Source organism: Silurus meridionalis, chromosome 15 (assembly GCF_014805685.1).
Source record: "Silurus meridionalis isolate SWU-2019-XX chromosome 15, ASM1480568v1, whole genome shotgun sequence".
In the NCBI taxonomy this organism is placed as follows: Eukaryota; Metazoa; Chordata; class Actinopteri; order Siluriformes; family Siluridae; genus Silurus; species Silurus meridionalis.
The window spans coordinates 3,011,732-3,039,334 of record NC_060898.1 but is presented as its reverse complement, the minus strand read 5'-3'; the positions used below and the strand labels follow the sequence as shown (position 1 = coordinate 3,039,334).

Genomic DNA, 27,603 nt, shown 5'->3' with positions numbered 1-27,603 from the left:
GTTCAATACAAGGAAGACAATAGTCCATTCTATTTTCCCCATTCACAGACATATGATCCTCATCATAAGCACAACAACCAGCTTATTCTCTCCAACACCATATATTTACATTGTTCAATAAACTTTTATATTATAACTTTTAGAAAATGTTGCGTTTCCATCCCTCAGGCCTGAAACAAAGCCTTTGCATCTTTTATTCTGCACAAGCACACACCATCCCTTTACTGAGAGGGTGATTGACTACAACTGAAGGCTTTAATAAAGGGGGAGATAAAAAGAAGCACAACTGTTTAGGGAGGTTAGAGCAAAGTCGATAATCCTGCCTTTTAAGTATTGGCTGATGTTAGATGTTAGTGCATTCGTGTTTGTGTGAATGCATATTCACTGCAGTTCCTCTGTTTCTTCTTGCTTGATGAAGCAATATTCAAACTAGGGTTTTCCTAAGCAGCTTTTTTCCCCATTAAAATCCTTAAACTATTTATTGTTTACATTTAAGTTCATTTATATGTAAAGGTATCCTTGATTTATACATAATAAAGAATCACCAAATGAGGCACCACAGGTCATCTTTAACATGATGCTACCATCCCTATACTTCACTGTACGGAAAATCTTTTCAGGATGTTGAACCAAAAATTTTACAAATACGTAGAGATCTGGCAACCCCCGATCTGTATTAATATCACCCATGTCTAACATTCAGTTCCAAAATGTCCCTTTTTCCCCCTTTTTTTACATGACCAAACAGTCCTTGTCATGGCAGTGGTCAAGATGTCTGACTTCAATCAAGTGCTCTGGAATTAGCAATGCTTACTGGATTTCATCATCTTCAGAGCAGATCTGTGGCTCCTGTCAGACATTACTAATCTCTCTTCGATCTGCCCGCCAGTGCTGCGCTATCACAAAAGAGTCTCTATTCCCATGGTGAGTTCTGTCTGACTTCTCACACCTTCTCTGGAGAAAAGAGAATGGAGATGGATCTCAGCTACAATTCTAATGAAATTTGGCTCCAAAGTGGCCGTACTCTTAGGCAACTCTTTGGTTTTTTTTCCCCCCAACACAAGCATTGCCTTCTAAATCTCTATTAATACTCTATAAACAAACTGACAACTTCTAATCATATAATGATGACCCACGGGTAATCCTGAGTTTTGTTTTTAGCGCTAAAACAGCACTAAAGATTCGAGCAAATCCTTGCCAGCAAACACTGCTTCTTTCAAGCAATATCAGAGCGGTGTTCCTGTTAAAAGCTCTCACGTAAACATGTTTAACCGCCTTGTACACCGAATGGAACTTTTAGAGGAAAATTCATTCACTTCACGACAATTAAGCAGTCTGTGTGCATCGAGTTTGTCTCTGAGGAGAGCTTGGTCCTTACTGGGTCTGCAGTTCGACATAATCCCTTCTTTGTATTACCAAATGAAGTAATGCAACCAGACTAGGCCCATTTATGAAACCATAAATTGAATGCTTATAAAGGAAACATTGTGAGAGCAGGACTGCTGGTGGAGCTCAGGAGGTGAACACAACTCTTGTCGAATTGAGAAACCAGTTGTGCAATTAGTGCTTCGACCCCAACATAAACAGGAGTAAATCCATCTCGTTTTGCAAACCACACATATTCTTCATATTTCAAAATCTCTGTAGCAAATGATGCCCAGATTTTATCCCGATTATGAGGTAGAGGCTTTTTATGGATTGCAAAATTATGAGGGATGTGATTTCAGCCGGAAAGGACATTATGGAAAGAACTTGTGAGAGTGTATGACTTTTAAGCTCCACCACAAAAACCACACTGGGATAAGAGCCAGACCAACCATCAAACCCTGGTAGATAGTTCATTTGAACAACGGACGGCAGACAGACATCAAAAGAACCTATTGTTCCTTAAAATGTGAAACAAAAAATGTCTGGAAGAACATTCCTTTTCTCCCCCCCAAGCACAAAAGCATATTTTCTAGACCTTTAAAAAAATAACAACTCAATTATATTCTGCTTTCTGCTGCCAGTCCACGTGAACTCGGACTGTCCTGCACTAAAGCGCACAATTGCTTAATGCAATTTTTCCTGTTAATGCGTGTTGCTAAATCATTACGACTGCTGTGTCAAGACAAGGGGATGAGAACTCTGCCAAGATGAATGTGATAATTCTTCACCTTTATACACTCATTTAAATAGCATGAGGGGCTTTTTGTGTGTGTGTTTTCTTTTTTGTCCTGCACAATATAGTCAGTATAATGGCCTCAAGATGGTCATAAATGGAGTCTGGATTAGTAAATAAAAATACAATTTTATTTTTCATGCAATAAAAAAAACCCAGTTTACTCAAAACACACTTTTTTAATGAAGTCAAAGGGCAGTTGGTTTATGAATGCTTTCATGAATTCTTTAGACAAGCAAAAGAATACATAGATTTAACAATTCATTTTCCTTAGTTATTTTCAGACAGGTTGTTTAATCTAGAATCCTGCACATAGTTTAAATTTGAATAGAAAATGTACTATTTTAAGGAAAAAGTGTCATTATTTATTTGATGGATGCAACACGTCTCAAAAAATTGGAACAGGCAACAAAAGTCCATTAAAAGTAAGTTTTATTAAAACTAAACAGTTTATTTTTTTATTTTATAGGTATTTTATACATTTTAGAGCATAGCATAACTTCATAGCATTACTTTGTAGTAGAAAAGTCCCCTTGCTAAACTGGCCTGCCTGCAGTCTAGACCTTTCACCATATGAAAACATTTAGCACTTCATGAAGCGAAAAATACAACAAAGAACACCCAGAACTGTTGAGCAGCTAGAATCTTGTATCAGACACATTCCTTAACTTCAGCAACTGGTCTCCTCAGTTCCCAGACGTATACAGACAGAAGACCTGATGCTACACAGTGGTAAACATAGCCCTGTCACAACTTTTTTTTAGATCATCCAATTAAAAAACGTTTTCTTAAAATGGTATTTATTCTTAGTTTAATCATTTGATATGATTTTTGATTTATTGTGAATAAAATATGGATTTATGAGATTTGCAAATTGTCGCATTCTGTTTTTATTTACATTTTGCACAATGTCTCAACTTTTTTTAAATCGGGGTTGTATGTGTCATTATTTATAGGGAAAATGTTGTATTTATGATACATTTATTCAGGATTTTTAGAGAGCGAATCTACTGTATACATTTTGTAGCACTGCTGTCAGAGCTGTACATTTTCCTGTACATTTTTGAAATTCGAAATAAAAGCACACAAATTGTTAAGCAGTTAGATGTATATTAGAAGCGAGCGTCACATTATATTTATCTTTAAAACATTTACCTTAGAAAACAATATATTGCCGGTATCAGGTCATTTTATGCATTGTAAGACACACAGATAATTAATATGATTTTTGTAACATTGCAGCGTCTCCTAATAATTGTTTTAGATTGTCCCAAATTGTTCTATAAGTAATAGAAGGACAAAAAAATTGAGTAGTGCATTCAAAGCATTCTCCAGCATGAACAAACAGCAGAGCAGCTGCACTTATCACTATTGTACACACGTTAATACACATCGATGTGACATCCCTGCAGAGAGCAGAGATGATGGATGACTTGATCCTGTAGAGCTCACTGACTTGGCGGACCACATACATAGTCACACATTTATTCGTTCATTCATTCTTACTGGAATTCTTTTTTCTACTTTTTTTTCAGAAAAACTGCTGTTCCAGCATGCTTTGGCAGGGCGGTTGATGGCCTACAGTTATAGCCTCGTTCTCTTTATGAAAAAATCGAACAGGCTGTTCTGCAACAGGGTACAGTAAAGCTTATTCTGGCTACAAGTCAAGCTAGTTGCAAATAGGAGTAGCAACATGACCAGGAAAATATCCTCCTACAAGGAGTTCTGCAGTTTGCCAACTTTCTTCTATTCTTTTCTTTTTGAGATAAAAAAAAGTCAGGGTGGCTATTGAGAGATTCCTTGCAGTAAGTAAAAAGCTTTAATGTGGGGGCAAAGCCTTTTGATCCATCAGTGTGTATATTTGTTTGAACGTGTTCAGGACCTCAGCGTTAATGAGACCACGACGAGGATAGAGAATGACGAAGATGATCGTAGGGGAATAAGAATATATGTTTACTCGGATGCCAAACGCTTCTTCCTAACAGCTGCAAAAGTTGAACAAGTAACATCTGCGGAAAGTTAAGTTCACAACTGACATTCACTTTCCTTGAAAACCAAAGGCAAGTCTGTGATCAGAGCAGTTAAAAAAGTATTTTATTTTTAAATGTGCTTTTTACAGTGCCGATTGTTTCAAAGCAGCCTTACAGGCATCAGAGAACAAGTCGTAGCAAAGAAAAACTCCCGAGATGAAACAAAGCAGGATGTGACCTTGAGAGAAACCAAATCCTTTATTTTACTTTCACATCAGGTAATTTAAGGTCATCGGAAATAATGGTGTATATAAAAGAGTGGTAATGATAAAGTTGGTAAATGCATAGATTTATGATTTAGGGTCAAAAGATACATCAATATTTTTACAGTGGGAAATTTTTCAGACTTGGGTTATGCTGGTGATCAGGTCATGAGTAGGTTACCTATTAAAATATCAAAATTAGCTCTGAGACTGACAAGTTTTTCTTATAAGAAAATAAATAGGTCTGTACATTGTATAAGAAAAGAGACTGAAGAAATGTCTTTTCTGTCAACTGCAGGATGGCATAAGATCAATAAGCAAGCAAAATGATATATAACTGAGAAAACATCATGATATTTAATTATGCTTATTCAACAATATGACTGTCACCATCCTTATTCTGGATCTTAGAATAATCTAAAATAAAATAGCACTTGATCCAGCAATTGATTTGAATATTTTACAAGAGGATTTAGAAGTACATTGGTAAAAAGTTTAAACAAGTGTGAAAAACGATGTATCTATTGTTATATTCTAATATTGTGTACATATACCCAAATCCATAGTTTTATTATACCATTTAATTGGTTGAAATACTTATATTAATGGATGAAGAGCCTATAAAAATAGCCAATGGTTTGAAAGATAAGTTGACCAAACACTCAACTCTTTTGTTGAAGCAATGTGTCTAATTCAGTTTCCTCAATTACCTGTTTACAAGGACTATAATGTTATAATAAATTAATTGATTTAGTATCACATTTAAAAATACTGTTCAATGGTGGTCCATCGTTTTCTTAGTGCAATAAAAAAAATGGCAGCATAATAATTGTGGCTTTTTGTAAATTTTTGTATATATTCCTACTAGTGAATAAACATCAAATGTACATTTATGTCTGTCATTGTTACATTACAAAAAAGCGCACATACACACAACAGACGAATTTTTTGGGACACCTGTCTTTTCCAGCCAAATTTTGGAATTCAGTAAAACATCTTAGGATGCAGTAGCATTAAATTTTCCCTTCACTTGAACTAGGAGACCCAAAACTGTTCCAGCCCAACAATGTGCCTCTGCACAAAGCCAGCTCCATGAATATATGATTTACGTTGGTTGTAGTGGAAGACCTTGATTGGCCTGCTATAGAGCTCTTTGGAAAGAATTGGAATGCTGACTGCACCACAGGCCTCTTCAGCTCACCTACATCAGTACCTGACTTTACAAATGCCCTTGTAGCTGAATGGGCACAAATCTCCAGAAGCACTCTCACAAAATCTTCTCAGAAAAGTGGAGGGTATTATAACAGTAAATGGGGGCTCAATGTGAAATTGAATGTTTTAGAAAAGCACATACCAATCTCATAGTTTGGTTTCGACAATCATTTATTGGTAGAGTGTGTATGCTCACAGCATAGAAAGAGACACAATAAAGACCACGTTCCATTGCTTATATGTTCATCTGCAGAGTAGAGCAAAGTAAAAATAAACCCTTGGAAGTGATCACAGAAGGATAGATTTTTTTTTGTTCATTTGTAGCAAACCACATCATTCAATAAAGCACTCGAAATGTCTGTCATTTACTCTGACGGGCCATGCTTGAAGCAAATTACAAGCTCTCCAAGCCTCAACAGAAACGCCGCCTGGATGAAGTATTTCTGACTAAAACAAAGAGCTTTCTGTGGAAACTCAGGTGCCAAAAGCAATATTTTCATGTGGAAACCATACCTGTCTACTGACTTCCTGTCTTATATAAGACTCATGCAAACAAGATAAGACTAGTCCAGGGTGAAACAGCAAGAAGCACGTTTTTACGAACAGAGACTACAGATAGTCTCGAATTTCATGGCTTTGTAAATGCCACAGATTAGAAGCTCTGAGAACCTCAAAACTGTTATCCAACCAATTTCTTAACATAGGTGCCCAAAAAAATATATAGCTGGAGATCACATCACTTAGAATACTGAAGCTAAACTGATGAAAAAACCCATACATGCAGTATTGAATGTTCATATATGGTCCCTGGATGAAGATAAAAAATGTTTGCCAAAAAAAAACGAATTACAATAACAAATATCAAACCTTTTTTTAGTCAAAAGAGACTATTGCACAGGCATACCTTACATTATTCTCTATCTAATGTTTATAAAAATCTTAAAATTTGATTGGCTGAGCTGCATTCCAATCCTCTGTAATAATCCTTGAAATACATACCCGCCATTGCCGCATCACAATGACTGAATTCTGTAGGAGTTTAAAACCAATAAATCCTCAATCCTATCTAAGCCATCATGTTCAAAGAAAGGCCTAATCTTCGTTTGTTATGTTGCTTAGCAACCAAAGCTTTCTGTTAACAGATGACTATCACTGCTCTGAACAAAAAAAAAATTTATACTAAATTTTATTAAGTCAATGGTGTGTAATACAGTCAATTTATCTCAGGTATGGTTGTTGCTTGGCTCAACATAAAGCTAAAGTGAAACTGCCCACTCCTGAATTTTGCTCAGTGGTGGTTAAAGTCATCCTTTTCTGTACTTGCGTAAAAGTACAAATACCTATGTTTATATATTACTCCCATAATTAAAAGTGCTCCTTTTAATTTCTACTTGAGTCAAAGTAAAAATCAAGTAAAGCGTTTCCCCCAAAATGAAAAGTAAAGATACCACAGATTTACATCATTAAAAATAAAAACCGGTGATGATCACCTACAAAGCCAAAAATGGCCCAGCACAACTTATCCTCATACTTATCTCACTCCACACTGCATCACACTCCCTCTGATCCGAACCACTGCTCAACTGGTCCCACCATCTCTCAGGGTACAAGGAAGGCATGTTTTCTGACTCTTCTCTGTTCCGGCACCGATGTGGTGGAATGAGGTTCAACAACTCGAGAACAAACGAGTCTCTTGCAGTCTTCAAAGATGTCTCAAGGTCTATTTAAAAGGTTCTTAAATGAGCACTTCTTCATTATTAAAAAAAAGAATGCTTTCAAAACTATCCTCTCACCCAACATAGTTTTAGACTGACAGTGTTCTTAGTCTGTGTCCCAAAGGAAGTAGCATCAGAATGTATTTATTGATGGAGACTTCAAAGCACTTTGTAGGTCGCTCTGGATAAATCTGCCAAAATGAAATCAATGTAAATGCACTTGAGCACCAGCAATGAAGTGAACCAACCATGTATATGTCTCCAAAATAACCGTCTTTCATTGGGTTATGATGTGTCAACTTTTTCAGCAGAGAAAATATGGACAAGTGAATTCAACATTGCAGTGTAGCCAGTTGGCTTGTTTTAATACCGACACTTTAACACTGATCTCCGAACACAAACAATATACATTATTAGTGGTAGACTGTTGAGTAAGACAAATTGGACAATTATTTAAACCCCAATGCCACTCCTCAAACCCCCAACCCCAAACACACATCCACACCCATTCTTTAACTGAAGTCAGCTTTCCCCGAAATCATATTTTCTAATCCTCAGGAACCGAGTCTGACACTCGACATGTGGATTGCAGCAAAAGCGGCTGATTTAACAAAGAGTGCTCTTTCAGATCCTGTTTTATTTTCTTCCTTGCACTCCACAAAAGCAGTTTTGATGTGGTATTAAGCAGTCAGTGTCGACTGTGGCGCCATGGCCCGCGGGTCCGGCTCCAATAAAGGGAAATGGGGAAGAAAGAAAAAAAAGCCACACGTTTGAATATTCAGTACTCAGGACGCTGCATTATAAGTCCCTCAGAAACACTAGGCATAAACGGTTTATGATAATATGTTCCCATAATTTTTACAACCACTCACACTGATCCTTTTCCCACATGTCCAGGCCTTTTATATGATGGCCACACGTCTCCAAGGAGTCTCTTCCTGCTGGCAAAATGGTCTACTTTTTCCTCCATAGCATCCACTAACAAATTTTATGCTTTCATTTTATTTCTTGTGCCTCACGTTTTCACAGACTGCAGCTGAGGTGTGATTTGGATTGAACTGCTCAGCAAGTGAAACATAGTTGTGATTAGTAACAGTCACACCTGAGGATTATGATCTTATATGCTGCTTTCATCCCTAGACGGCTCCTGTGAGCCAGTCTGTTTTAAAGCTAATCCCAGCTGGGGTTACGACCGAGCCAAAGAGCAAAAGTTCAAGAACATTTCAGGCACCAAACAGATGATAATAAACATCTCCATCTGGTGGACATAAGAAAATAACACAATGATAGAAATCCATGACCTAAAAGATCAATCAGATTTGCTTCTAGAGTTTTTTTGTGTATTAGAACTAAAAATAATGATGTTAATAAAGAGATATCTTTTTATCTGAAGTGGATTGAATGCAAATATATTGCCAAAAGTATTTGGTCACCTGACCTTACATGCTATATGTGGTTCTTTTACAAACTGTTACCACAAAGCTGAAGGCACTCAGTTTTACAGGACGTCTTTAGATGTAGTATAATAAAAATTTGCATTCACTTAAACTTGGAAACCCAAACCTGTTCCTGCATGGCGATGCCCCTTGAGCTCCTAGAAGATCTGGTTTACATGCTTTGGAGAGGAAGATCTGGAGTGGCCTGCTATAGAGCTCTGATTTCATCCCTACACCTTTGGAACGCTGACTGCACCCCAGGCCTACTCACCTACATCAGTACCTGCCTTTCATTAAGTAGCTGATGAACACAAATATCCAAGCACACTCCAAAATCTAGTGGAACATCTTCCCAGAAGAGTGAAGGGAATTATAAGAGAAAATTGGGACTAAATGAAATGCAATGCTCAAACATTACTACGTGTATGACCAGGTGACCAATACTTTTGCAAATATAGTAAATAATTTTTTTGTAAATTCATTTATCTTCATGTGTTTGAAGGACACTATTCCTGTGTCAAAACTATGATTAATCTTTACTTGTTCATGTTTTTATATGCAATACCAATTTCTTTTCCAACCTCTTTATATTTTACATGCTGAAGGTGCCATCTAGTGGACACTGCTGAGAATAAAAGGTTTTCAGAAGTTGCTGTGCTTCAGGGAGAACATTTTACAGTAGGAAAACCTTCTGCTGTAGGAGTATCAGATCTTTATCCTTTTGTCAATTGGCAACAAAACAAAGGGTATTAGATGGACCCTTTTTCAAAATCCTATGCAGTGCAACATACAGCACGGGGTTTTAAACCTGACTTCAGGATTCGGTATCAGCGAAGATGCAAAGTCTATCTTTCATTCATCTTGTGAGTCACTGTGGATTGAGAGTCTTCATATTTCCCAGGAATACTGGGCACAAATTAAATCTGAGAACCCAGAGAAAAGCCACAAAGACTTAGGAAGGACATGTGAAGCTCCACACAAACCTGAGTAACCTGAGATCAGGATCAAACCAGAGACCTTGAAGCTCTCAGCATTAATGTCTAGGTGTGGTGTTCTTATTATGTGTGATCGTTCTCAACCAAAACAGCAATCACTATTGTAACGAAAAAGCCCTTTATGCACTGATGTCATTTATCCTGATCTTTTGCATTGTTCATCGTCCTGCTTGTTCATCAACAGTCCCATCAAATACACACAAAGTATTAGGACACACAACTTTTTCACTTGAATGAGGTTCTTTCACAAACTGTTACTAAAAACTTGAGGGCACACAGTTGTTTAGGATGTAGTGGTTTTACATTTTCCCTTAAAAATTTTACTTGAACTAAAATACACAAGCGTCCACTACTTTTGTCTATAAAGTGTATGTAGTAATTATAAACGCATTTGTTACACTCAAAGTGGACAAAGAGACATTTTTGACATTGTTACAGGATAATTACATTGCTTCTAGATAGTAATAATAGCAATTGTGCAAACTGAACAAGTCCAGATAAATATGTAAATATATGTACAGCAAATATGTGCAGAAGTGATCGATAAAAACAAATTATATACATTAAAGCAGTTTATACACAGTAAAGCAGCAAATTGCCATTGCTTTGTAAATCTAACAGATTAAGCAGTATAATATTGTAGTTTATAAAATTGTTTACGACAAAGATTATTAGCTCAAGGTAAGGACCAATCAAAGAGCAAGCTTCTTAAGGGGCGGGGCTTGACTAGAAAAATATTTAGACAAATTCACAAATTCACATACTAGGTGTTGAATAAAACCATGAAACTTTTAGAATGTCTTTTTTTTAATTGCGACTATTTTTGGTTATATCATGATGGATTTTTGGGGGGAATTTGCGACCAATGCAATAAAAACAAAGTCACTAAAATAAAAAAAGATGAAAAAAGATTAAAACCAATTTTAAAGTGAAGATGATGCAAGTTGAAATAATTAGTCATAGTTTACATTCACTAAATATATAATTTTCAACAACTAATAAAACCCCATCCATCTTAAAATACACAAACTGTGCCATGAAACACAACAAAACGGGGAAAATATTTAATCACATTAATTTCAAATCATTGGACTCCTACAGTCATTTCGCCGCCATGGTTTTTTTTTTGTATTATAATAATACCTTTATAGGATCAAAGGGCTGATTGGCGGTGGATGTGGAAACCGAACCCTTTGAAGTACAAAAGTTTTCAAATCACTTTGAAGGACATTAAACATGGCGGCTGTGGGCGTGTCCCTTTTTCATGCGCCCTATGTAGGGTTTATCGGTTCAGACATGCAGACTAAAAGCCCGTGTAATTCTCCTGCGTGGATTTGAAAACTCCTCCTCCTCTTCCTCCTCCTCCTCTTCCTCCTCCCGTCTGCCGAGTCAGAGAGGCGTCTCCCGGTTGAGATTACAGTCAAAGGGGCTTGTGTTTATTTTCCAACACCGAGACAGAACATCAGCCGCAGTCACACCCAGACGATACACTCCTCAATAGGTAAGATTTTTCCTTCTTATGTTTAATATTGATGCTGCATAACCGAATGAACATCCACATCACATTGCAAAACCAAAATCTAAATCTAAACCAGATCTCTCAAACCACTCCTTTTCCTGATATTTTTATGTAATTAGTGTGTTTGCTTTGCTGAAAATGTGTGATCAGCAAAATAGAAAGTATTTTCCAAGCACATTTTTTTAACAATGATGCAAATCTGTTTTAGGATTAATTGTATTTTGTGAGTTGGAGAGCAGAATCAAGTAGAGATCCTACAGCAATGTATGTGGCGAAGAGACAGTGATGCATCCATCAAAAAATAAAAAAGAAGAAGAATAGAGTCAGATTTCCCATATCATGTCATCAGCTGCAGATTTAATTTAAATCGCTGATTATTTCCTTTGGGTTTCTAATCGGTTTTAAGGGTGTAAGATCAAACCCCATTTGCCATTTTAAGGTTCTTGATTAAAGCCCATAACCCTTGGATCAGGCTTGGATCAGACTATTTTTCTACAATTTTCTCAATGTTGTTGATTGGCATGTGTTACCGTTTTACAACCATCATCATTTTTAAAGCCCTTCCAGCACATCCAGGTCTTACTGTACACTGTGGGAATGCAATGAACCATTTTTTCGCATTTCAGCCAAATCCGAGGTGACGTTTGCAGTTTCTGAAATAAAAGGTAGCGATACAGTTACTAAAGCGAAGAACATGAAGAATAAATCTTTAAAAGCTTCACCGTTGTTATATTTCAATCCATATTCTTTGTCCTAATTATTAGTTGAATAGGGTTGGTAGATGTCACCTTAGGGCATAAAATAATTTTTTTACATTAGAAACATCTCCATTAAGTGAAAACGTGTTTATTATATATCTAAAATAACGTCATGTAGTCTAATTCATTGTTGTGTGTTAGTGTAATGCTTGCAGCAAATGAATCTACGTAATAACAGTAGGTTTATGCTGATTGATTTGTGATTTCATGGTTCTTGAGCAAAGCCCATAACCTTCAATCTAACTTGATGATCTTGGATCCTTCTGATGAGTACTGGTTCCACTAGTTCCTCAAATAAAGCTTGTTGAATGGCATGGTTTATTGATCAAGAGTCAAATCAGAATTGTGTTTTCTAGAGTGAAAAAAATCCTTTTCTAGTTCTTATGTGTGGAATAATGATGGAAAGATTGAATGGATATTTCACAGAGGTAATACTCAGGCATTTGACATTTGCTAAGCTACAAAGAGATGAGTATTAAAAATACATATTGTTGGCACTTCCTGTTTTGATTACTAGGGTGATGTCATAGTACCCATGGTAACTGTGGCATAGCAACTACACATTGTGCTCAAACTTTACCACAAAAAGGAAGTCGAACTTTGTATTAATGCTTAGAGGAAACTCTTCTGAAACTGTTGATACACTGCCTATATTAGATATAGTTAGTGCATATTGTTTATATTGACCAATCAGAGCAGAGTATTCAGCTGTGGTTTATCAGTGGGTTTTTCATATTTGAATTCGGTTCCTCCTCAGAGAAGGAAGCGTTGTCTGTCGATTGAGTCGGTCCTAATCCTCTCACGGTGCACTCACTAACTTTTTCCTTCCACTCATCTGCTACATTCCTGCTTCTCTTAACCCTTATTCAGTTCCACTCCTACATTAAATTGCAGTCTTACTCCCAACACAACTCTCGTAGCATGCAATTACAGACTTTGAACCCTTATATGGCTTTTCACGCTGTTTGAAAGAGAAGTAAAGGTGTACTCATGTTAGGTAAACACAGTGCAGAGTGAGCTTCTTGTAATATTTGCTATGAACAATCTTATCGGCGCCTGAAGTGGGGAAAGGGGTCAGGAAGAAGGGATCTGTCGATACAGTGAGAATGAGTCAGATAAGGAAACTCTGTATTGTGTGTGTTTCATAAGTGAGCAAGAAAAGCATGTTTAGGCATGAAACACTGTTATCAAGAATGCGACCCGGAAAAAATCAGGCCAGCTTTGTAAAAAGTGTGGCCTGTTTACAACTGCAATAACTGAAGAGATAGCAAGAGATAATAGTCTTGGGGATGTTCCTTTATCTCACACTGGATCACACCACCCCTATGTTGTTAAGAATACTATAACAGCACTCCCTATAGTATCTACGCAGTCATAACCTACATAAACAGTGCTGACTGACTGAGACTCGTCCCTGTAAAGCTCCTGGCTTTTTTCCCCCCACATGAGCGCAAGGCCTGCAAAGTCAGTCACGTGACCTGGGCTATTTCTAACACTGTTTGGGTTAACACACTCGCTCACAGTTTAGGATGGAAATCTAAAGAGCGATGGCTGCACTGATTCTGATACTGACACCGATACTGTTTCTTCTCCGACACGAAGAATCGAAGTGCAAGACAATAGGCGTCAAAGAAAATCTTCACTCGTGTTTAGAATGCGCACATACACAGACATCGATTCCCTTGGTAAAAGATTTAATTAGTAAAAGTGCCTACAGGGGCCTGTTTTCTTCCTGTGTTGTGTCACAGTTTCTTTATATGAGATCGCAGAATTTCAATTCCAGAATGTTTGCCTCGGTATTGATTCAAGTCAATCCAATAAAAGCAAAGTTCGAGAGAGGTATTGTGTGTAGTAGTGTTTTTCCAGCAGGGTGTGGTACATTACTAAATATGCAACTGTAATTGAATAAGCCTATTTTAGGTTCCAATATATTATTCAGCACCTTTAACCGTTTGGCTCAGATGATAGATGACACATCTGTGGAAGTCCATTTCTGCCACATTAAAATTAAAAGTTTAAATGCGACTTTGGTTTTCGCAATTCCACTTTTTCTCTTGCAATTCCTACTGTATTTCTCGCAATTCTGACTTTATTTCTGCAACTTCTGACAATATTTCCATTCTGAGTTCTTTTCTTACAACCACGAGGTAGCTTGAGCTATCATTTCTGCTTCTGTTCTAATGTTACGATGCAACACTTGTACATACCAAACTGGAGTTAAGGATACAATAGATGGATCTGTTCTTTAAGGGCAATTTGTAAAACCACGACTAAAATAGTCCTCTATGATTTTATCCATTGTTTCACAGATCGATCTATTGATTGTGGCCTGTTTCTTATTTTAATGTGCAAAGATTATCACTACAAAGGGGTAAATCTGCACGATTGGCTAAAAAAAAGTTGGAATTGCAAGAAATAAAGACTTTAGGCTTTTTATAGAACTTTTTTTATGTGATAAAAATAAAATCTATTTATTCAGTACTTCAGTGATGGCAAATACACTTACAACCTGGTGTGTTTAATGACTGACTAAAGATGTTCATATATACTGGGATTAATAACATGATTACCACATGTAAATTTTTTTATTTGTTCCAAATGTTTCTCAACTTATACTCAATAAACTGGACTTATTATGGATACTAGATTACGGACCTTGTTCTTTACTTTTCAATTTTTTTTCTCGCATATATTACTGATGCAGAGGTGTCCTTATTTCTAACATGAATGTCCTAACAGACAAAGAGAATGAAATAGAGATAATGTAGGGATTACATTAGCTAGCTAGATCAATTTTTTTTTCAGCTCAGTGCCAAGCAACAACCAGAGGTTGGCGTGACCAAGACTTTTTTTCTTTTTCAGTCACAGTCACAACCAATTTTTTCTACCAGAAGGCAAGGGGTTAAAGTAAAAAAATACCCACTGCCGTCATTCTTCACAATCATTCTTTCCTTTTCAGTGAACTGGTTTTTCTGTTGGGCGAATTGTATTCATATTTGGTCTGACCTTTGACTTGTTGGTCTGTTGCCCAACTGATCTACGCAAATTTGTCCGCCGATTTTACCGCTATTCCTCCTCAGTGATGGGCCATATTTGGGTTGTGGACCGTTCTCAGCACTGATATGACGTACTACTACAATACACCGAACTTTCAGAATGTTAACCTCTGCCTCTATAGTCTTCCCATTTTCAGCCTGTTTTAAATTCTTCGGCCTGGGGTGGACCTGAACAATTTCAAACATCCTTAAACACCCACCACAAGTGCCTCTGCCAACACAAGCCCCCATTCCAAGGGCCTCCCTGCAGGGTTGTGTCAAACTAAATGCAGAACTATGTTAATGTTCAGTGGGTATGCTTGTATTATGTGTTTGTATGTATATGTAGGCGATAGAACAGGCAGCTGGAACAAATGTTTTTGCAGGCAGCAGCTGCTGTTTCCATCGTGCTAGCCTGAGTCACAGCTCTTCCTCTTTATGTGGGCTTGGTCTAAAATGTCCTTCAGCACTGGGGGAAAAAAAACGTCCAGTCCCTGGGTTTTTAGATACTTCCAGTTTTGTAAATCTTGTGATGTGCGGTGATGTACAGTGGACCTAATGATTCATAAAGCAAATATGTTGAGGCTACCAAGCAAAAAGTAATGAATAGAAGTGAGTTTAACATTAAGGAATAAGCTAAAACGTTTTTATTCAAAGACTGGGGGTTTGTGTTAAGAGTTGGCAACTATAAATTAAAACATGTATAAACGGGAAACTGAGGACTAAGTAAAAAGTAATACCTGAAGATAGTTTTTCCTCACTACTATCACCTCTGGATTGCTGAACAGAAATTGACACACGTACTTCTGTTTATTCTGTGTAATGAAGTTGAATTCAAATCTATACTGCATCCATCCATGAACAATTTCTCATCCTAGCAGATTTGGTTTAGTTGAATATTTCCCAGAATGGTGAATCACTGAGGCAGCATGGGTAGCATTTTCCGTTGTAATTTGCTCCTGAGCTCAGGTTACAATCAGTGTGGAGTTTTCTTCATGTCTTGTGCAGGTTTTCTTTTGGCTTTTTTCTAATAAACATGCTTGTATGTGGGTTGCAATAACAATTTGCCTCTAGATTAGATTCAACTTTATTGTCATTGTGCAAGGTACAACTACATAGCCAATGAAACGCAGTTAGCATTAGATGTGAATGTGTGTTTTTGCATGATGCTCTATTTTGGATTGGTAAAATATGTAAATGTTCTCATCTGTAAGTTCTATGCTCATGATTTTTCCAGGCGCTATGGTATACCATGCTGAGTTTGAGAAGGCAGGCCAGCAGCCTGGACTGCAAGTGTGGAGGGTTGAGAATTTTGACCTTGTTGCTGTACCAGAGAACCTGTATGGAGGGTTTTACACCGGCGACGCCTATGTGGTCCTCAACACCATCAAACAGCGCTCTGGTAACCTGCAGTACGACCTCCACTTTTGGCTCGGTAAGACTGGTGTTCATATGAGCTGTGGTATGATTTGCTACAAAACATTTAGCATGTTAGCCATGGTAAGCTTTAGTAAAACGAAAAATAGGAAGAAATTGCTAATAAACTAGGAGATGGTCATATTATTGGAGCCCTGTCTTTAAATCAGACTTAATCATGCTTAATTTTTACTCCATTGGTTTACATATTACACAGCAATTCAGTTGATCTTTACAAAGTAGTCATTGTTATTTCTAGGTGACTTCTGCACGCAGGATGAAAGTGGATCAGCTGCCATATTTACTGTGCAAATGGATGATCACCTGGGTGGAAAACCCATACAATACCGTGAGGTCCAAGGACATGAATCCAAAACGTTCTTGGGCTACTTTAAGAAAGGGCTGCAGTACATGGTAAGTGACATGCACATGAAACATAATTGTTTTAATATCGAAAGGTCACAGTTACGCCGTACTTGTAATTAATCATAATAAAATAGTTTTTCTGACAGTATTCAGTACTTAACACTGAATGAATTACTCCAGCTAGTTAAAATTTATAAACTTGCTAAATAGAATCCAAGAGGTCAATAATACAGGCTTTGTAGAAAAGTTAGTGGGTGTGGCCAGTTTATCAGACGATCTGGTAAAAAGCTGCATGCAAATGAACACAGGCACCCAGGCGTAACGTCTAAGGCAAATGGAAATTGGAATCGCATCCAACAAACCAAGTAAATATACACTGACCAAGCATAACATTATACCATTATGACTGGTGAAGTCAATAACATTGATTATCTCTTATTTATGTGGCAGAACATTTTGTCCTGAAAGCAGGAAAAATCTACAAGCTTTGAGAGAGTCTGACAAGAGCCATATTGTTCTGGCTAGACGACTGGGTCAGAGCAAATTGTATGAAATAAGCCCTAGGACTAAAAGAAATGTTTCTTATAGGTGCATGACCAAGTTGTCTACACTCTGTGCCGCTCGAGGTTGACTCATAGGTTTCTACTGATGGGTGAAGCTCCTCCCTTATGTCTCTCATGTCAAGTTAAATTTTAAACACATCTTGTTGAACTTTTACGACACTGCAAGAAACGATTTTACTCAGAAACATGTTTAGGATATTTCAATAATATACGTTTTTGTCATGTTTATAGCCTTGTAGCTAACATGATGTTAAAGCTTGATAAACAAACAAACAAACGATTGGGTCGGAGTGTCTCCAAAACTGCAGCTCGGTCTGCACTGGTCAGTATCAAAAGTGCTCCAAGAAAGGAACAGTGGTCAACCGGAGACGAGGCTCATTGATGCACTTGGGGAGCGAAGTCTGGCCCGTGTGGTCCGATCCAACAGACGAGCTCCTGTAGCTCACATTGTTGAAGAAGTTCATGCTGTTAATGTTCGACGGGTCACGACTGTTGTAGCAGCAAAAGGGGACCAACGCAATATTGGGCAGATGGTCATAATATTATGCTGATGCCATAAAGTTATGCCTGGTCAGTGTACTTAGTTTTCTCTTTATTAAATTAATTTGAAGTTTTATATATACGTTATATAGACATAGGTTTGTGGACACCTGACTATAAGATTGTGCTTTTTGAGTATACCTCCACTCTTCTGGGAAGATGTTCCACTATGACTATGACTAGAAAAGTCTGGTGTCCAAATACTTCTACAGTGGTGAGAGCAGCTGTGCGTTAATACGGCCCTTTGGGTGAATGATGTCAATTTGGCTTTCAGAATATCAGTCTTTATCAGCTTTTTGGCTTTAATCCTTTTTCTCCTCGTCTCAGAAAGGAGGAGTGGCATCAGGGTTTAAGCACGTCGTCACCAACGAGGTGGTGGTGCAGCGCGTGCTCCAGGTTAAAGGTCGTCGTGTCGTGAGGGCAACAGAGGTGCCGGTCAGTTGGGACAGCTTCAACAAAGGCGACTGCTTCATCCTGGACCTCGGCAACGTGAGTATCCAAGGGACCAAAATCTGCTCATTCTAACGTTTCTATAGTAACGTTTCTACAGGCTTTCCATAAACATACGTGGAACGGTTGATATGTTGACGTTGTCTCTGAGTAGATGTTTATTTTTCGGTTCTGGAAGGAGTCAGATAGAGAAGTCCCTTTCAATTTAATTCCCGCTCGCCTTTTATTTCTGTGTATTACAGGAGATCTACCAGTGGTGTGGCTCCAAGAGCAATCGATTTGAGAAGCTGAAGGCCACTCAGCTTGCCAAGGCGATCCGTGACAACGAGCGTAGCGGGAGAGCGCGTGTGTACGTGTGTGATGAAGGTGTGGAACGGGAAAAGATACTTGAGGTAAAGATTTGAACTGGAAAGCACACTTATGTCAGCTTTAGTCAACCGGACGCTGTAAAAATACGTTCCCTCTCTCTTGACAGGTTCTAGGAGAAAAACCAGACCTGCCTGAAGGAGCCGATGATGACCTCAAGGCAGATGCGTCCAACAGGAAACTGGCAAAACTGTACAAGGTGCTGTGACTATTGATGTAACACACGTTTATTTAACTCAGTGTCTGATGTACGTGTCTTCTAATAATCCCGCAGGTTTCCGATGCAAACGGCAGCATGTCTATGGCCTTAGTGGCTGATGAGAACCCTTTTACCCAGAGTGCTCTGGAGTCCACAGACTGCTTTATCCTGGACTATGGCTCTGATGGTAAAATCTTCATCTGGAAAGGTGAGTCCATGACAACTGGTTTAGTATCCAGTACCTGTAAACACCCTCATGTCCTTCCTTTATCCCAAAAGCTAGCCAGCTGGGAGTTAAACATGTCAAAGTACAACATAAAGGCTTATATTTTGTTGACCACTAACATTAGCATGCAGGCTCAGTGACTTAATGCCTTTGCATACCACATTTTTGGATCATTTGCATACCGAACGTCATGGTTAAAAGGTTGGGAGTGTTGTGTAAGCTCATACTTAATGCTGTTCTAATCGGATATTAAACTACTGAAGTTCTGTTAGGGGTATGATATGGTCCGGCATGTTGGTATAGGAAACTAATCAAAGACGGTGTTGTGATGGGACAGACACAAGCCAGTTTTTTTTTAATAAGTAAATAAGTGCATTTTTATAAACCTTCATTATCGCCAAAAACAACTTTCAAGATTTCAACACCTATAAATATAATAATTAATAATAAATACTTTTTATATATTTGAGCATCAATTCATAATGCATTCGAAATCCTATTAGAAGAATGTTACATGCTAGAAGTTCCTAACATCCAGCGGCCCTTTTCCGAACAGGAAAGGACGCCAATGTGGAGGAGCGCAAGGCAGCCATGAAAGCAGCAGATGGCTTCATTAAGAAGATGGGCTACGAGAAACACACTCAGGTCCAGATCCTCCCCGAGATGGGCGAGACACCACTGTTCAAGCAGTTCTTTAAGAACTGGCGCGACGTGGACCAGACAGACGGCATGGGCGTGGCATACGTTTCCAACCACATCGCCAAGATCGAGAAGGTGCCATTCGATGCCGCTACGCTGCACGAGTCGCCTTCCATGGCGGCGCAACACGGCATGATTGATGACGGCAGCGGAGAGAAACAAGTGAGAACTCGGCACCCGCATATGTTCTGATCACTAAGGACACCAGATATTCGTTCTTGCCGATTTAATATTAGTAACAAGTAACGAGAGAGCATCTGATGTTCTTGCTTTAAAGATCTGGCGTATTGAAGGTTCTGACAAGGTTCCCGTCGACCCGTCTACTTATGGCCAGTTCTATGGCGGTGACAGTTACATCATCTTATACAGCTACAGGCACGGCGGCAGACAGGGACACATCATCTACATTTGGTAAGTCTGAGAAAAAGTCATGAACGTTTATTTTTTTAACATCTTCCTTGTCTAGAATGACCTCAGAGAATTATACAAGGGGCGTTCAATTCAGACCAGGACTTTTGAGTTTAAAAGAACAAAGTTCAAAGAGTGGATGAAAGGAGAGCATTTATTTGTTGACATACTTCCTTGCTAGATTTATGCACTTCTTCCCACCGTTTAACTAAAGCATGGAAAGATTAACGGTCCCTGGAATGGACTGCGATATGTGCACCACTTATCAGAACTCGTTCGCCACTTAGTAACGCCATGCTAGCATTCATTCTTATACCTGTAACATTCAAATTCCCGGTTTGACTTGAACGCCGCTTGTATAAATATAGCCATGCAGCTACTTCCTGTCATCAAATCTGAGGAGCTTAACAAAGGCGTATTTGTTTCTGTTAGGGGTTAAATTTACTTCAAGATTTACAGCTTTGTCTTTGACCTATAAATTAGCAAACCTTAGTTTCAAGTAACAGCAGAAAACATGAGTGCGAGATTGTGGGCTATGAAAAACAAAGCAGACTTTTGGACATTTTTTTGAAGTTATTGAAATATAATGAGAAATAGAAATAGAGCTCCAAGTACGGCTAAAATGGCCGATTTCTACAGCTCTAAAAGCTAATTTAAGGGTTTTAAAGGACCAAATATTGCTTTCATTTCCATTAGATACTCGGAAATTTATACAAGTAGAGCTAATCGGTTAGCACCGTCTGTCAACGCCGAGGTGCTTAACAATGTTCTGCGCCAGCTTGCTTCATCAGCAGAATGAGCATTTTGCCGATCGCTTGTTTATGGAGTTCGATCTTTTCCCGCAGGCAAGGAGCAGACTCCTCACAGGATGAAATTGGAGCATCCGCCATCTTGGCTATGCAGTTAGATGACGAGCTTGGAGGAGGACCCGTGCAGGTAAGTCATTTACCTCAATTTCATTCATTTTTTTTATGTTTTGTCAACTTCATCTTCATCCATCCTTCTTTCCTGTCCTTTTTTTTATTTGCTGCCTGTGTGTTTTTAGGTAGCTGGTGCTCCTATCACTACTCAGGTAGCCCTGTCTCAGACCAGCATGCCTCTCTTTAAAAAAAAATATATAAGGATGCTGCACGACTTTGAGAATGCTTATCTCATAGATCATCATCTGAGGTCTATGAGAAGACACTAGACAGCAACTTGACTGAAAAAATAAACCAGGATATTTATTATTTAGCGTTTCACAGGGGTGCCAACATTTACAGGTTACGGCATAGAAAATGCAGTTCAGTGTAAAAAGTGTTTTTGATAGGAGTTACATTTACTTCATGACTTTATTTTTTATTTTTGACCAGTGTGAATTTGTGAACCTTGGCTTTAAGAGCGAGCAGAAAAGAGTGTGAGACGATTTGATTGGTTTACAACTAAGCATGAAAGAAAAAAAAAACAGTTACCACAGCATTCTAGGGGTATAACGACACACTTTGGTCACGAGTCGATTCACAGTAGTGTGTTCATGATTTGATACTCATAAAGATTTCAAATAAACTCAAACGTTTCAGCTCCATATTTGGCTAAAATGCCAGATTTCTGCTGCTGATATCGTAGGTCACAGGTGCTGGTGATTAAAGCTTCCTGAAGAACTCATTTTAATGGTTATAATGAGGTAACCATGAAACTTAATGTATTTGGAATCCGGAGATATCAGTCACTAGACAAACTGTAAGAGAAAGCGACAGCGTGCGGAACCGTTCAGCTTATTTTAATTTGGAGAAGGACTAGACCGCAGAATGGACTTTTTTACTATGAAAAAAAAAACGATTGTATAAAGTAATTTAATACTTTCAGCTGGTTGCTTTCAAATCCAAACGTTTCTGGTGTATCATTTCAGAAGCATCAGTTCAGCCAATACATGTTTTGTTGTTTATTAGCATGGAGACGCTTTGTCTGCCAACTTCCATTCAGTTTTTTTGTGGTAAATCTTTCCCCTAATCCCCTCCTGCTAGATTTCTCTTGCTTGCGATGATGGCACCTCTGTTTTCCTGCTTATCTTTCACATTTCGCATATTTCCTCTCAGCATCGATCATCTCTTCACGTGTTTGTATGTTTCCATGCATTGTGTTTGTGTACACACCTTTTGTGATGTTTTGTGTTACACAAATCCTGATGGCATGTGTTATTCACTGTCCAACAAAACACTTATCTGAATGTATTGTTTGTTGTGAGAAGGGTCTCGCATGTCAAATACTAAAAAGAAAAATCCAGTCAGGAATGCGATGTCAAATGCAGGACCCCCAGATAACGCTAATACCAGCCTCAGCAGCACAAACCTCAGGAGGAACATTTGGGGAACTTAATATGGCATTTGTGTCCAAATATGGCTGGAATCAGGCTGAAGAGTAAACAAGTGTGTAATTCAGGGAGGAGTGGAGACGAAGGAAAGACAGTTGGGCCTAGTGTTCGGTGAAGAGGACGTAATAGAGCCCTGTTTGTCCGAAACTTGATGAAGCAATGCTTTTTCCAGTTGTTGAACAGCTTCACAGTCACTCTGCCAGCCAGAAAAAAAGCTGCTTGGCTTTACAGAACACTCGAGCTGATTGGCTCACTGATGCCCCCTGGTGGATAGCTGTAAAAGCGTATGAGCTGTTATATCACAACTGGTTAAAAATCTTAATAATTTTTCTTCCTTGTTTTCTCATGATTATGACTTAATCATGAGAAAACATGATTAAGCATGATTTAATTTAATGAGAAGACACTAGACAGCAACTTGACTGAAAAAAATAAACCAGGATATTTATTATTTAGCGTTTCACAGGGGTGCCAACATTTACAGGTTACGGCATAGAAAATGCCTCGTGATCACCACTTTTTTTGGGGTGTATTTGGAGCATGTTCTTGTGGCAGCATCATCATCAGACACATAAGGTCTCTCTCTCTCTCTCTCTCTCTCTCTCTCTCTCTCTCTCACCTTCTCAATGCAGAGATTAAGTCCAAATTTGATGCTGGAAATTAATAACTTTAATAAAGATTTTAGACGCCAACGATACAATTATACGCGATCACGAGAAAATTATAAAGAAATTGAATTTAACGGCCTCTTAGGACTTCTGTACTATAATGGCTCCATTTAGAGTTTTAAAAATATATATACCCCTGGTTTTGTTTGTTGTTTTTCATGTTTGGGTATCATGGGTACATTTGTATCTCACAGATATTAAATAGTTTAACATTATATCATTGTAACAAATAATAGACATTAATAAAACACTGCTCTCCCACACCAGCTGACTATGCTGAAATATGATCGCTGAAATAATCATAGTCATTGAACCTCTGGTTATATGCTTCATTCGAGTCGAATTTCACCGTGCATGTGTGCTTTTCAGGTGCGTGTGGTTCAGGGTAAGGAGCCGGCGCATCTCATGAGCCTGTTTGGTGGAAAGCCCATGGTGGTGTATCAGGGAGGTACATCCAGAGATGGAGGTCAGACCCCACCTGCACAGACTCGGCTGTTCCAAGTGCGCTCCAACTCGACCGGATGCACCCGGGCTGTAGAGGTCAGTGTGTAACGTTAACGTCCTTCGATGAGTGTGACAGTACGAATGATGCTGTCTAACAACAGTCTAATTCAAGTGGTCGCTTTTATGTTTCTGCTGAAAGAATCATAGCAGGGGATCCATGTTTAACTGTGGTTAACAGTGATTATATATATATATATATATATATATATATATATATATATATATATATATATATATATATATATATATATACACAGGTAGGACTTGTTGAGAGTGAAACAACGTACTAAAGAGGTTCTTGGGTCTTGCAAAGTGTGTTTGCATTTATTAAAATGCCCTTCTCCAGGTTGATGCTGTCTCCTCAAATCTAAACTCCAACGATGTCTTCCTCCTGGTGACTGCATCGGGCAGCTTCATGTGGGTCGGTGTTGGTGCCAGTGACCCTGAGAAACAGGGCGCCCAGCAGCTGTGTGGCCTCCTCGGGGTTGCTGCTTCTGAGATCGCAGAAGGTGGAGAGAGTGGTAAGAGCAGAGCTTATTAATAGTAGTTGCTTATAGCTGATATAATGATATACCACAACATTAAATGCAACTATAAATGGATAAAAACTAACTGCTCTGTGATGCACTTCAGTACACCACTGTGTAAATTATTAATTTTTTTTATAGATATAAAAAGGTATTTATCTACATTATTACATTACCTATAAAGTTCTATGCTTATAAGGATTCATGTTGTTCTTTGGTGTGCAGGCGACTTCTGGGCGGCTCTGGGAGGACAGATGGATTACCGCACATCCACCAGGCTGAAGGATAAAATGGACACTCACCCACCCAGACTGTTCGCCTGCTCCAACAAAACTGGACGCTTCATCGTGAGTGTTTTCACAATATTTCATTTATGGCTGCTGATTGATAAAATTTGTAAATTGTTGGCCATGAATTGCATTATTGATTAGGTAGGTCTATGGTCTGAACACCCTATTGCCCTATTGCAAGCCACAAGTAGTAAAGCTCTTTTTTAATTAATTATTGGTTAAAAAATTATAAACAAGTACTCGGATCATACTCGCTGATTGATTGTGCAACATGGATACTGGATACAAAACAAACAAAACACTCCATGTAAAATAGTACAGAATTTATTATAAAAACAAAAGTACTGAATCATGAAAGTGTGCTAAATGAAATTCATATGAATATATTCATTATATTAATAAATATAATTATATATAAAAATAAATTCTAACTATAAATATAATGTATAATGCTCTCGTGTCAAAACAAACAGCATGTGATGTCAGTGATTCGGCTCTAGGGGCTGCTCTTGTTCTGACAGCGGACCTACCTGGAAAAACTATCGCTATGGATTTTTGCCAATAGCAGATCAACAGCAATTAACTATCGCTGCTGATAAATTGGCAAAACCGATGGATTGGTCAACATCTAATTTTTACTATATATTGTGTCGTCATCAAATCAACATCTTGTATTTAGACGACACTGACTGTTCTGGGAATCGATTGTTTTCCAGGTACAAGAAAATTGTTTTTTAAAAAGTTGATTTTCTAGCTTTGGAGTCGGCTGTTAGTTCTGAGTGTTTCAGTGAAGCGAATTTGAATCGTATTTGTTATTTTGTGAAATAATCGGCCGTTGAACCACCTGCCTGTGTAGATTGAGGAGGTACCTGGGGAGATGACTCAGGAAGACCTGGCCACAGATGATGTCATGCTTCTGGATACCTGGGACCAGGTAACATTACATTTCGTGATTTTGTACCATTTGCCTTAAGCTTTAGTGAATCATGCACTCATGTAAATCCTCCTGAGGTTACTGACTGTGTTTGTTTTGCAGGTGTTTGTATGGATCGGTAATGAGGCACATGAGGAGGAAAAGACTGAGGCAATAGCATCAGGTGAGGCTCATTAAATTTCTCACTCGTGTGCGACACAATATAACAGACTCAGATGTGCGGAAAGTACCTCGTTATATATACGTGTTTGGTTTTTTGTATTCCAAGTAAATAATAGCTCTGTTTGTAACTATGAACAGGTCATTATTTAGCACCTATAATGCAACTAATTCTTAAGGTATATAGTAACTAGAATTTTCTGTGTATTATTATATAGATAAGAAAAGTATGTTAAGTAAACATTTATGGGAGGAGTCAAAAGAGGCTAGTGAGGGAGAAATAAATGCATCACACGTGACCAAATCTCTTCACCTCTTTTAGCTGCCCGCTACATTGAGACAGACCCGGCCAACCGAGACCGCCGTACTCCTATCGTAAAGATCAAGCAAGGCTTCGAGCCACCAACGTTCACCGGCTGGTTCCTGGGCTGGGACCACGATTACTGGAGCAGCGACCCTCTGGACCGTGCCATGGCTGAGCTTGAGATTTAATCCATCACCTCTGTCTTTTCCACCCCACTGCCTTAGTATGGTAGCAGTCGTAGTTGCCCTCTTACCACTGATCAACACGTTTTTTTTTGCATTGGAGCATTTGAGGGATCAGTGTAAAAAGGCAACTCGTCACGCCTTGTCTGCAGTCAGCTTTTATTTCCAGTTGCACTTTTTTTTTACTGCATTTTAAACGTAGGAATTATACCTAAGCAATAGGTTGTTGTTTTTTAAGGTAGATCATGTGGTGTTGAAAGCTTTTTATTCGCTAGTGCTGTTTCAGTGCTCCTTTTGATCACACCGTAAAGACCAAAACACGTCGGATGACAATTCGAGGAGTTTGTAAATCGCAGATTGTCGCTCCTATAACGGAGGTTCAGTCTCAAATTAGGAATCACCAAGGGAATATCATGGCTGTTTACTGAGGTTGGTTTCGTTTTCAGCGTGCTGTTGCCTGGCAGAACAACAAACATTCTCTAGGGATGCAGAACATGTACGTTTTAAAAAAAAATGAAAAAGAACAAAGCCTGTTTTTTCCTGTAGGATTGCATATAGTTTGCTTTTATGTATGATTTTTAAGGGCGTTTAACAGCAATAGTATCTTCTCTTAGTTTGCACTTTTTTGCCACTTTATTCAGAGTGAATATTTGAAATGAAGCCATTTATCTGAATATATAGTGCCTCAAAAATAGTAATATCCAAAACATTAGCCTTATGTCCATGCCTTTTTTACCCTCACACCATGTACAGTAGCTATTTATAGTAATAAAGGTATCTGTGCTGATGTCGTGCATTATTCCTATCTGCTGCCAGAGGGCGCTACAGAACAGTTTGGCAGAAAATCATGAGAACATAAGATCTTATAGAGATAATATTCTGGGAGTGATCAAGACCACACACACATTATATAACCAGGAGTTTGTTCCTTGTACACCCATATATATTCAATTTCTGCTAATGAAAATATGCCATTCTATTGGTTTACTTTTGGTCACATATCCCAATGTCAATCTTTTAAAACAATTTCCATAAGTAGTAGCAGCTCCAGCTTTCAGCAACTGTTTCACTTCTGATTTATAATTGTGTCATACATACATAATCATGTCAAAACAACAAACCTCTTACAAAGAACAGGCCTCTGGTGGTCTCTGTGTATCTTTGCTTTGTGTCTGCATGGCGTGTCCGCTTATTAATGACCGGCCTGACCATTTGTTTAGAATAGTATAATCCTGGAACAGCATGAGAAAAACATTTCAAGTATGCATCACTGTGTCATAGTCACAAATTCCCGTCTTTGCTGCTTTTCTGAACCCTGTTACTGACACCAAACAGATTTCCTGCCTTACATTTGTTACAATAAAAACAGCTCTGTGCATCGTTTCCTT

At 38.4% G+C, this 27,603-nt stretch overlaps 1 protein-coding gene across 1 annotated transcript; it reads left to right on the top strand.

Moving 5' to 3' along the window:
- The first annotated feature begins 16,282 nt into the window (after positions 1-16,282).
- gsna (gelsolin a) lies at positions 16,283-27,598 on the top strand. The gene is made up of 15 exons (XM_046867334.1): positions 16,283-16,499; positions 16,740-16,894; positions 18,277-18,438; positions 18,642-18,791; positions 18,875-18,964; positions 19,040-19,172; positions 19,747-20,051; positions 20,167-20,300; positions 21,143-21,233; positions 23,685-23,855; positions 24,166-24,340; positions 24,572-24,693; positions 25,493-25,570; positions 25,673-25,733; positions 26,052-27,598. Exons 1-15 carry the CDS (start codon positions 16,283-16,285, stop codon positions 26,219-26,221), a joined length of 2,214 nt encoding a protein of 737 aa, XP_046723290.1. The 3' UTR covers positions 26,222-27,598.
- The last annotated feature ends 5 nt before the right edge of the window (positions 27,599-27,603 follow it).

Coding starts and splice junctions, on each gene's coding strand:
- gsna (XM_046867334.1), top strand. CDS start 16,283: ATGCTCATGATTTTTCCAGGCGCTATGGTATACCATGCTGAGTTTGAG. Junction 23,856..24,165: donor GATGCACCCGGGCTGTAGAG/GTCAGTGTGTAA, acceptor GCCCTTCTCCAG/GTTGATGCTGTCTCCTCAAA. Junction 24,341..24,571: donor CGCAGAAGGTGGAGAGAGTG/GTAAGAGCAGAG, acceptor TTTGGTGTGCAG/GCGACTTCTGGGCGGCTCTG.